The 12,102-nt window shown below is 37.6% G+C and overlaps 1 protein-coding gene across 1 annotated transcript in view; it reads right to left on the minus strand.

The window, feature by feature from the left end:
* cacna1bb (calcium channel, voltage-dependent, N type, alpha 1B subunit, b) overlaps nt 1-12,102 on the minus strand; it is a 185,095-nt gene that overhangs the window by 28,373 nt on the left and 144,620 nt on the right. Inside the window, exons 31-35 of the mRNA XM_067422718.1 lie at nt 11,745-11,946; nt 9,990-10,154; nt 7,758-7,868; nt 3,129-3,212; nt 436-552 (exon numbers count right to left, since the gene is read on the minus strand). Coding sequence (XP_067278819.1) covers nt 436-552; nt 3,129-3,212; nt 7,758-7,868; nt 9,990-10,154; nt 11,745-11,946 — 679 coding nt within the window. The remainder of the gene's footprint in view (nt 1-435; nt 553-3,128; nt 3,213-7,757; nt 7,869-9,989; nt 10,155-11,744; nt 11,947-12,102) is intronic.

Raw genomic sequence — 12,102 nt, forward strand, 5'->3', positions numbered from 1 at the left:
CATTTTTTGCACCTCTTTATAGGTTTTCCCCTCTCTAATCAACTTTTTAATCAAAGTACGCTGTTCTTCTGAACAATGTCTTGAACGACCCATTTTCCTCAGCTTTCAAATGCATGTTCAACAAGTGTTGGCTTCATCCTTAAATAGGGGCCACCTGATTCACACCTGTTTCTTCACAAAATTGATGACCTCAGTGATTGAATGCCACACTGCTATTTTTTTGAACACACCCCTTTCAACTAATTCAACTAATTGCCCAATTGCTGGGATGAATGCTGGGTCTCATTTGTTTTCTGAGAATCTACTGAACCTACTGGTAACTTGTTTGCCACGTAGCAATAAAAAAATATACGAAATACCTTGATTATTCTGGTTAGTCACATTGTACTGCTATTATTTTGAACAATACTGTATATATAAAAGTTAAGATCTGACCTTAAATGACTGAACGAAGGTCCAGAGCAGGATACGAATGGTGTAGCCCTGCCGGAGGAGTTTAATGAGACGAGCGGCCCGGAAGAGTCTCAGGAAACTCAGATTAATCCTCTTATCCTGGTTACAAGAAAGAAAGAAAGAAAGATCAGAGGCGCATCACTGGCGCTGTATCTCAACCCAATAAGAGGACACATTCTCAGTCAGTCAGAGTGTCATTAAATGGTCTCTGTTAAATCTGTTATTTATAAGGTATTAAAACTAGTTGGTCTCATGCAGGAAAATGTTGCTGATAATCTGGTTATAATGCATGAATAGTCTCGCACGAGCATGCTTTTATTTATTAGGGATGGGCGATATGACCAAAATCTTTAATCATCAAAATATCAGTGTTATTATATCAACGTAACAATATAAATTGAACAATACTTCACAAATTAAAGATATATTTTAGGTTTTTTTTATTATTCGGAACTTGGAGGAAGAAAAAAAAAAACAACGAAAAATTATTTATAACAACTAACTCGAGACGTCACAGTATATATTGTCCATAAACGTACATACCACCCATCCCTACTCTTTCAATACTGGAAGTAATAATAAAGAAAATCTATTCATCATTAGCTATGATTTCATCCAGCTTTGCAAATATAACTTGTGCACAGAATTGGAATATTGCATACAACATCTGTGAAAAAAAGCACCATTTTCATCCCATGTGTTCAAGAGAACAAAATAATCACTTCACAATGCATCATAAATGACTTGTGCCTCAGAGAGTGTGGACGAAATGCAATAAACCATGTCATGTTATCTTGCGTTGAGATCTGTTTGTGAATGCAATCATGTGAGAGTTCTAGGAGTTCATTATACCAAATCATTTTGATGACAGAAAGGCTCAGGCCTTTCAGAATATCTAAAACAACATTTGAGATACTGTGCAATGAAACCGATCTGCTGGTTAATCCAGTTATCCAATCACATCCACTGCTGAGGCAAAGTCATGTGAGTTTTTTGTTGTGCATTGAGGGATTTATTCAGCAAATGTGTTTCCAGGATAGTTTATGCACATCTTCTTATTAGATGAAAAAATTGAAAAATGAAAGATTTTTCTTTTTTTTAATGCATATTTAGAAGTTATGCGTACACTGACATGTACATATATGCCTTTTTTTAAACGATATCCCAAAATTTGCATTAAAATAGGTGGATGGAAACACAGCTACTGTGAATAGACATTACAAATCCCCTCACCCTCCCCCACCCTTCACATCTCAGCCTTTTGCTGGATTGAACAAGTTTGACAATAGTCAAGCCTGATCTCAGCAGGTATAAAGGTGAGCATTCAAAATTAGCATAAAGCTGTTTGACAAGAGGAGATGTTTGGATGAAGACAGGCAGTGCAGGACCAATGAAGCCACTTACCGTCTGTGTAGTCCATTGGGGAAAGGAAGAGGACAGGTGCCAACAGAGATTTAGCATAAAAATAAGAGTCACAGTGAAATCGTTAGGAGAGGCCGGAGTCACGGTTGACAGAGACACGGCTGTCAAAAGTCATTGGGGGAGATCTCTGGATTGTCATCTTTAAAAGATGATTTGGTCTTACAACAGGTCTAATGATAACCAAGGTCTAAACCAAATTAATTTAAAATCATCTAGTGCCAGTGCTGAAAGTGTCCATTTTATTCACAAAATATATTATACTTAAATGTGCATACAGTCCAATTTAGAGTATTACATATGCAGTCTTGCTCAAAAGTTTACACACCCCCTTTTTAAACCTTTTGAATTCGAAGATCAAGATAAATTGAACTTTATTTGTCATGTAAGAACATTTATTTGTCATTGGGAACATGTAAGTATCTTCTGTTGCTTTCCCAGGGCAGTACTAGATGAAAAAAAAAACTGATATTCAAATAAAATAAGAACATATGAACAATATTCTTCATCCTGTTAACGAAACATCCGTGAATGCTTGAACTTTTAATAGTTGTGTTTGAGTCTCTCAATTGTCCTCAGTGTGAAAAGATGGATCTAGCAGTGTGAACAGTCTGCTAGAAAGAGTTCAAATATGCAAAAAATGCTGGAAAACTGAAGAACTTTCAGGACCTAAAAGATTTTTCTGAAGAACAGTGGGCAGTTTTCTTTTTATATATGTAAAATATCTTATTTAGGAGAGTACTAAATAAAAAATAACATGCATTTTGTATGATCCCTCTTTTTAGTAAAAATATATACATTTTCTGCAAGGGCTGTGTAAACTTTTGAGCAAGACTGCATATAACCATAAATTCATATAAAAATGAATTTAGGACAGAACAGGATGAGAAAAAGTTATATTCACAATGAAAATGTCCTTTTTTTAAAAGCTTTTTAAAAGCTTTTAAGAAAAACATCAATGACTTCTGACAATTTGAAAATGTTCTAATAGTTCCAGGTTTTCAATGGAACCCTCAACCCTGTTCCCACCATTTTAACCAAAGACAAACTGAAAGCAGAATAAAAGCACAACACAAAAAATAAACCCTGAAAGCTCACAAACAGACATAACATTAAGCTTCAAGAGGTTCTTATCTGGGACATCCACTGCATTAGCTACATAACATCTATCACATACAGATTTAAAGGTATTTTATTTTTAAATAGCTTTGAATTTTGGTTCTCAAAAGCTTTGATGTGTTTCTTTAATGACCCACCTTGATCTCAGTAACCAGGATGTCTGTGATGCTCCCCAGCACAGTAACAAAGTCAAAAATGTTCCATGCCTCCTTCAGGTAGTTCTGCACACATTGAGAAAACATGCAACATGCTAATGCCAAACTGTTGGAATCAGTTGAAGGAGACAAATAAAGAGTGTTATTCATGTGCCATGTGGAGTTTTTGCCATAAAAGAGTCCACTTTTAATAGATGTTAAGGCAGCTAAATTTTCAGCAGAGCTACATTTTGTGAATTAATCATTTATAATTAAAACTACACATATTCCTAATCCTCAGAGGCATTTTTAGTTTTCGTTTTAGTTGTAAAAACACTTTTTAAACTCTTTTACTATTCAGGACAGTGTGGCACACAAAATCAGCAGCCTGAAATGCAGATATCGGTGAGTCATGTAATAGATCTTTAATGGCAGGATGGTCTGTCAGGTGTCTTAGCCTTGGGTCCATTTCTCTCCTGAACGCCACAAAGATTAGTCGGCTGCGGCTAGACATGGATCCTGGACAGAACAACTTGAGCGAGACCCATTCATCAACCCTGGGCTCCAAACAGGTGGAGGTAAACGTAAGCGTCACACTCCAGAAAAGCTTCTTAATAAATGAGCCTCATAAATGGAAATGGAGCTTGAGATGAGACCTTCTGCTGCAGGTCAGACCAGCCGGCACTGAAGGGAGATTTATGATGCATTGCTCATACTGTACACACAACCACACTCATACTTACACATTCGTCTCACCCACAGGGCCGTCATTAGCCTCTCACTGATTTCACTGCTCTTATGCAACTGACGGCCCAGCAGGCCGGTCAATCAACCAACAGAGAGCCGCTTTTTCACTCAAATCAGTCAGTTATTCTCACACTTTTTTCAGTGCCTCTCAACTTTGGATCAGACTAGTTTTGAGTGATGACCATTAGCATAAAATACGGTATACCTTGCAGCAAGAAATGTCCTATCCGCATATTTCAAGCTCTATCAAATGCCAAAAGCAAACAACAAACACTGCTACTTTACACTAATGGTGTGCTTTAATGCTACTGAAAAACCTAACCTATATGAATGGTAAATGGTAAATAGATTGCATTTATATAGCACTTTTAACAGACCCATGGCCATCCAAAGCGCTTTACATATTGCCTCAAATTCACCCATTCACTCTCTCATTCATACACCGACGGCGGTGTCAGCCATGCAAGGCACCATCCAGCTCGCCGGGAGCAGCTAGGGTTAGGTGTCTTGCTCATGGACACCTCAACATTTGGTCAGGTGGAACCGGGGATCGAACCACCAACCTTCCAGTTTGTAGACAACCGACATGAACCACTGAGCAGACATCACACACCAACAAGTTGTTTATGTTCATTATTATTGCAATGTTATGTGCTTTGAGAGATGAGGTAAACACGTGACGCTTTGCAATCTCTGCTGTGTGTGTTCATGTGTTTTATAGGTGGCTTTGGAGAGTGCTCTGAAGGGAAAGCTAGCTTCCACTCTGAAAATTGCTTACCCTACCGTTAAGTCATATTCTGCATCTTTTTTGACTCAGACTTGACTTGGACTCGACTAAGGTGGACTCAAACCCAACACTAATCTGAAGATCTTACGCCCGTTTCACACATACTCCGTCTGCAGTGCGTGTGCGGTGCGTATTTTTTTCAGTACCCATATTAACGGATGACAGCTTTCACACTGCACATGGATGCGGTCCGTCAGTCCGTTCCAGGTGTGTTGCGTCTGCAGCAGTGCACGGATCGTTTTCGTACCGAGTCTATTTTTTGCTGCGCTGCGTTGCTGCATTAAAGTGGTAGAACATTGTTCGCATTAAAATAAACATGTACTGACGCGAAAATTTAGTAATTTCACCACAGATGCATATCATTTAAAATATACTCTTGTTTCAAAGTAAAGACATGGCTTTTTTTTCTCAAGTAAAGCAACAAAACGACACCTTACCTGGCATTTAGGTAAAAAAATGTGCCATAATGGATAGCACTCGTACTTTCTTGGAGGTGAAAAGTTCTTTTTGACCTGCAGGATTTCTTTTAAAAGGGTGTAAAAACGAAAGAAAAGACGAGCGTTGTTTGTTTTTGAATAGACTATTGTTAGTTTCTAATTTAAAATGTTTGTGATTTAAGGCTATAACCTATGTTTAAATGTTTTGCCACTTGTGTGAGCTAAATCTAAAGTATATAAATATGAATAAATTAATTTAATAAAATGTTGTTTAAATGTAGTAGGCTACGTAACCTGACTTCTATTAAAGAGTAAACAAAGAGAATTGGAATTCTGACGAGGCATGTTCAGTAAAAACTTTTGGATTTTAAAGCCCCACTTGGCTACTTTTGCTCTCGGGGTCCCCCTACAGTTTGGAAAAAATAATGTCCTCAACTACTGTCGTAAGAGCTGTCCTCCTACAACAGGGGATGCCATCGCGCGTGCATTTGTTGACATGACAACCCTGATAGCCCTGAACTAGTGATGCGTCGGTCGTCTCATAACCCGCGGACCCCATATGTCTATTTAATGGTCGCGGGTGCGCGGCGTGTTGTAAAAATATATACAGTGGTGCGGGGCGGGCCATATAACTTCATAAAAGCGTCCCGCGGGTCGGTGCAGCACTAACAGTTCCCCTGAAAACTGCAAGAGGAGTTCTTCTGGCGTCGCGTGTGAAATGTCTTCATCCCAGGTAACGTTACAGTCAGTGGCATGTTTCAGCATGTCATATGAATATAATTTCATGGGTTTTATTTTTTTCAAACGCCAAATAATCACGATGCTCACGTTTACAAGCCAGCGTCATTATAGTAGTCTATTGGTTACCGTTTTACAGAATCTATATGATACTTCAGTTCAATGTTTGAGTGGTAGCTCACCGTAACAAGCAGGACAGCATCGGTCAGGCACGCCTCCTTCAGCTCACGCCGACGAGCAAACGCTGGTCACATTTTGATCCTTGTCCTGCCTTTAATCCCATCATTTTTTCATTTCCTCTTATTGCTTTCCTCCAACAAAACCTTTTCTTTCTTATTTGTCTCTGCTGCTTCGGACATGACTATATTATCCGACGAACAAAGTTGGGCTCGCACGTCCGAATGTAAGGAAGTGTGTGTGTTGGTGGAAGTGATGTATATGCCGTAAAGCAGTCGAATTTTGTAGTTCTTTTCTTTTTCTCGGGTTACTACCCGAAACCCGAAGTTTAAAAGTACGATTAAAAACGATACAGACCCCATCAGGCTATGGCAGACGTGTCATTCAACCTATTGTAAGTCGATTTATCATCACAAGAGTCTTAAAAAATATATTATGAAGGTTGAAAAGTTACCTAGTGCTGCTTTAAATAAAAAATAATGAATAAATGCTGTGTTTGTGGTATGCAACAGCGGATCAGTTGCGGACTGCAAACGCAGCATATGTGAAAGCACTACAGCGTGTGGGGCTCCTGCAATGCACACGCAACGCAACACGCACTGCAGACGGAGTATGTGTGAAAAGGGGCGTTAGATTGTCACTGTTCCCCACCAGAGCTGCTCCCATCAGTTTTGTGTTCCACGCATAACTCAAAAGCTCCGCCCTACACTGAGATATAAATTAAAAAATGTGTCACCGGTTAATGAAGAATTGATGGATGAACTCACGGCTCGATTACTCTTGTTGTGGCAAAAGTGATGACTTTTCAGTTTTATGGAGGTCGTCATCTTTGAAATTACTTGATCATTGTCACTATAAGTAGTTACCGGTTAGTCAATATGGGCTTGACTTCCGTTGCACATTCATGTAGACATTATTCAACAGCCTAAAGTTGCTGTGTGAATGGGACATTTCGAGACTCACACCTGTCAGGGTATGCAGTTGTATATCCCAAAAACTGACAGTGTGAATGTAGCCATATACACTGTCCCCCGGTTTCACAGAAAAGGCTAAAGCCTAGTCCCAGACTAAAATGTATGTTTGAGCTGTTTTAACTGAAAGCATCTTGGCACTGATATGTCTTAAAATGTACAACTAAACAAGCAGAAGACTGCAAAAGTCTGTCCGACCTATTAACTGATTAACCACAGTTCGACATTTAGGTAGGGTATATTTACATATTTAAATTAAATATTAGAAATTCCGATAAAAAAAAAAAAAAAATCCAAGGAAAACCTATTTGCAATGGAAAAATGTGGTGGTGTGTGTCATTTGGACTGCAGATAAAGCAAAATAATGTAAATAAAATAGATTTAATAACTGATACTATTAAATGAATTAATTAGGGTAAAGCGATAATGAAATGCATGTGGAATCGTGTGTGTATCAAAACGTGCATTTTATAGGCTACTTTTAACAGTCCCTATACATGATGCTTTGTTGACTGTAACTATGAGTGAATCAAGTTACATATCCAGCAGCAAAATGTTCCAACAGTTTAAATTTGATGAATTACGTTAATAATAGACTACTGGAAGACAATACATTTACCTGTTAAAGCTTGAAATTTGGAGAGCAGCATTTACATTTTTGTAAACTGACTATGCTGTTGCAAAGTTGTGTTATATGGATTGGGAAACTAGTTTAGTATCAAACACTGACAGTAATGATGAAAGATAAGTGTTATCAGAATCGCTCCACTCTCACCAGAGGGCCGAAGGCGATGACCTTGAGAATGCACTCTAGTGTGAAGAGAGCCGTGAAGATGATGTTCAGCCACTTTAACATGTCCTCATACGGTTTAGGAGCATCATGGAACTGCGGAGGAAGAAAAAACACACTCAATCTGCACTCACTCCTGGCTTTCAGGACTACAAAATTAGAAATGACTTATTCATAACTAAATATTCACACACACCATTTCACATAATAATTAGCATTGCTGAACCTCAATCAACCTTGGCGATGCCTTTACACTCTAACTTACAGATAAAGCACTAGTGGGCACATCATGTTGGCAGCTTACCAGACGGACAATTGACTAATGAACTCTGAGCTGCACCAGACCTTTCCCAAAGGAAAACAGCATTATGCTTGTATGTTTAGATGCACTGATTTTATCTAAAAAGCCTCTTTTTGTTCAATTTAATTAGAATGTCTTCTGTATAACTGATAGGCCACAGGGAGTTATGGAGAAAAAGCATCCTAGATAAATGTCTGATAGTACATTTCCATTTTCAAACCTGTTAACTCTTTACCCTTTTTGAGTAAAGAGATGAAAAAGCACTCTGTAAATGGTTGTAATTCATGAATGCCTTGGAATACATACCTGAGGTTGGTCTATCTACTGGTCAATAGAAGAAAAGTATATTTACTTTACATTTTAATGTAAGTAAATATACTGCACTGTTTTACTAAATATATATTTTACTACATAATTTGGACACGTTAGAAATGTCTAAAAAAGTTCTGTTCCAAATTTGAAGTTGATATCACAAAAATGCAGGTAGGATTTGTTTAGGCACTACACCAAAAACAGGATGACACACACACACACACACACACACACACACACACACACACACACACACACACACACACACACACACACACACACACACACACACACACACACACACACACACACACACACACACACACACACACACACACACACACACACACACACACACACACAAAACAGTGGCCAAATATGGAACCTCTTCAGAATCTCGTCGGAATTTGGTCATTAGGGGACTTTTCGCCCTACTGTTTTTGAATACTTTGACTCTGTTGTCGTACTGTTTTTCGCATAATACACTGTATAAAATCCAACTGACAAAAATTTAGGCTAGTGATTATGTTTTAGTTTACTGGACACTTAAATGCTAAAAAGTATTTTCTTAACCAGTGAAAATAAGTTGGTTCAAAAATTGTTGGACCAACAATCGATTGTAAAATCGATTTGTAATAAGTTAACAAGCATACAAGTTGCAACAAGTTAACAATGCATTCTGGGTGCATCATGCAAAACTTATCCATGGCTCCCAGCATGCATTGGAGCATAACGCATGTCACCATTGTTGAGATTCATGGGCAGATTCTTGATGTCTGTGGGAGTAAATCTCACAGGAGGTCAAAGTGCTTAATGTACAATCAGTTTTAAACCTTATTCAGCTTTACTGATTAAAACCCTGCTGGATCTTTTCTACTCTCACAATAAAACAAAGTTAATAGTATAGTGCTCATATTAAACTCAGCCATAAAATCAGTGAATTAAACCACTACACAATGATTCAATTCTTATTCAGCAGGCAGAGAAACACTAGCATTAAAAGGTCATCAAACTGCCTAAAGAACACACTGATCACTATGATGATGACATAATAAAATACTAAAAAATTCAACACAAAATTTAAACAAACAAAAAAAAGATAAAAACTCAATCAGCTGAACTAAAGATTTTAAATTTGGAGACATTTGACCTTACTCAGTTAATGGAGTTGAGTGAACTACTTTGTGTATTTGCAGCAAGTTGCCTTACAATTTTAAGTTATGTCAACTTTTCTTTTTTTACAGTGTAGTAGAGAATTAATTTTTCATAGGATGGATTTTGAGTGTTTAAAGGTCCCGTTTTTCGTGTGTTTTTGAAGCCTTGATTGTGTTTACAGTGTGCAATATAACATGAGTTTCATGTTTCATATCATGTTTCGCGTGTAAAAAAAAACGTATTTTTCACACAATTTACTTATATGTACACCGCTGTTTTCTCTGCCCTAAAAACGGCCTGATGATTTCCTTGTTTTATGAAGTCCCTCCTTCAGAAATACGTAACGAGTTCTGATTGGGCCAGCGCTTCCCGTGTTGTGATTGGACAGCAGCTTAGCTCACTTAGGTCACTGACTAACTTAAACAGTCTGCAAATGACAATTGTTTTACCTTCATCATGAGGACCACTGTGTTGATGGCGATCATGGTCAGGATGGAGTATTCAAACGGAGTGGACACCACAAACTTCCACATCTTGTACTGGTAAGACTGCTTGTCTTGCGGCATGTACCGGGTCAGAGGTCTGGCGTTGATGGCAAAGTCTATACAAGCTCGCTGTTGATGAAAGCGCACTTATCTCATCATGAGTTCCTCAGCTAAATGTTTAAGTGAACATCATCAAGCTTAAAAACTACTCATCACCCTGATCTATCCATGTTTGATTATTAGAACAGCATCTGTATTCTCTGAGCTCTCTAAATCAAACGAACGAGTGCTTGCCTTGAAGACAAACTTTAAACCATCTGCATAAATCTGAACAGAGCTACATCACAGTTTAATATTTAAACATAGGCTAATTTCTCCTCTGAGAGAATATATAGATACAGATCAGAGACAAAAACTGTATAAAGAAATAAGAAAAAGAGAAAAAGAAGAAAGATTATTGCTCCATTCCAAAAGCTAGTACTCCATAATCATGCTGCTTTTGAAGATATCTTCTTTTCCTTGTTATTCAAATTCGAATGATGCATTCCCAGAATTCAATGCAATAAGCTCAATGGGGAAACAATAAATAAACAATTTCTCCCATAGAAACAAATATATTAGTGTCACCAGATTTGTGAAATGTCCTATTTCAGTGGTCAAAATGCAATTAAAAATTAACTCGTAAGTATCTATTAATGAAAAAAAACAAGGTTGATCATTTTAGGTTGCTTTTGTTTTTTAAATGTTTTGGGTTTCATATACTGTTATAATAATAATATAAGGAAAGAAGAACGATGTTTGCTGGCTAAACTGACCCTAATTGGATTTTAGTACAACACACTAAATATCACAGTATGAAAAAAGTTAAAACTATTAAATACCACTGCAAACAGCAAACAGATAAAAACAGTATTATGTAATAAAATTAGGACTTTACAAAAACATTTAAAAATATACATATATAATTGTGATTTTGATTACAAACTGTATACATACTATATACTGTATACATTATGTGTATTTTTACTGTATATGTGAGTGTGCATTGTATATGTGTATGTATGTATGTATGTATATAAATAAAATTAAAAACAGACTGAAATGTGCTGGTTTTAGCTAGACTCCTAGGTAAGATAGACTAGTCTGTTGGCGTTTTAGGTTTTGGGGACTTTTCAGCTAATCTGGCTAGGAGGTATGTGTATCTAGCTGCCCAGCTAAATGCCTGCTCAATGTATTTTTTCCCCCATCAAGGTAGCAACTACGCTTATGTAGATTGCTTAAGATCAGTTATTAATAAGGATTAATAACCATTAGGCTGCTGCCATACTAGACAGCAGGCAACAATGCAGCTTAACAGATTTTAGAACAGAGCCAGAGAGTTGAAAGAGTTCTGCCTGACTGGTCTGGTAGTTCCTCCTGGGGTTTGATTCTGTGCTTTGTGTGTGTGAGCATGTGTTTGTCAAAAGAGCTAAGAGTCAATGTAGTAGAGATGTAGACGGACATGTGCGTTACATTATTCTCTTAAGAGTGCTTCTCTTCCAGGCATCTCACAACTGTCCATGCATGTATAAAACAAGTCTCTGCCCTTATTTGCATATACACTGAAACTCTATTTTAACTAACACTGATCGGTGTCTACAGTTCACCGCCACCCCATCTATTTATCCGCTCACGGTTGATTTTAACTGACTACGCAGGCTTCCAACTGCCCCGTCCTACCTCGTTCTTTTCCAAGCTGCACTCTGACATGGCTTTATCTCCTTGCTCCTGAAACGTGATAATGATCAAAGCCACAAAGATGTTGACAAAGAAGAAGGGGAAGACGATAAAGTAGACCACGTAGAAGATGGAGGTTTCCATGCGGTAACCCGGACTGGGACCCTGGTCTTCATATGTGGCATCTACTGAATGTTTCAGCACTCTGGAGAACCACAGGGAAAATGTCAAGATGATCACAGTGCATCAAAAGATTAAAATGAGGGAATAATCCATTCATTGCATCCAGTGTATAATTATTATGTACATTTGAATACACACACATAAATGTGTATATATATATATATATATATATATATAT

This window comes from Pseudorasbora parva, chromosome 18 (genome assembly GCF_024679245.1).
Source record: "Pseudorasbora parva isolate DD20220531a chromosome 18, ASM2467924v1, whole genome shotgun sequence".
NCBI lineage: Eukaryota > Metazoa > Chordata > Actinopteri > Cypriniformes > Gobionidae > Pseudorasbora > Pseudorasbora parva.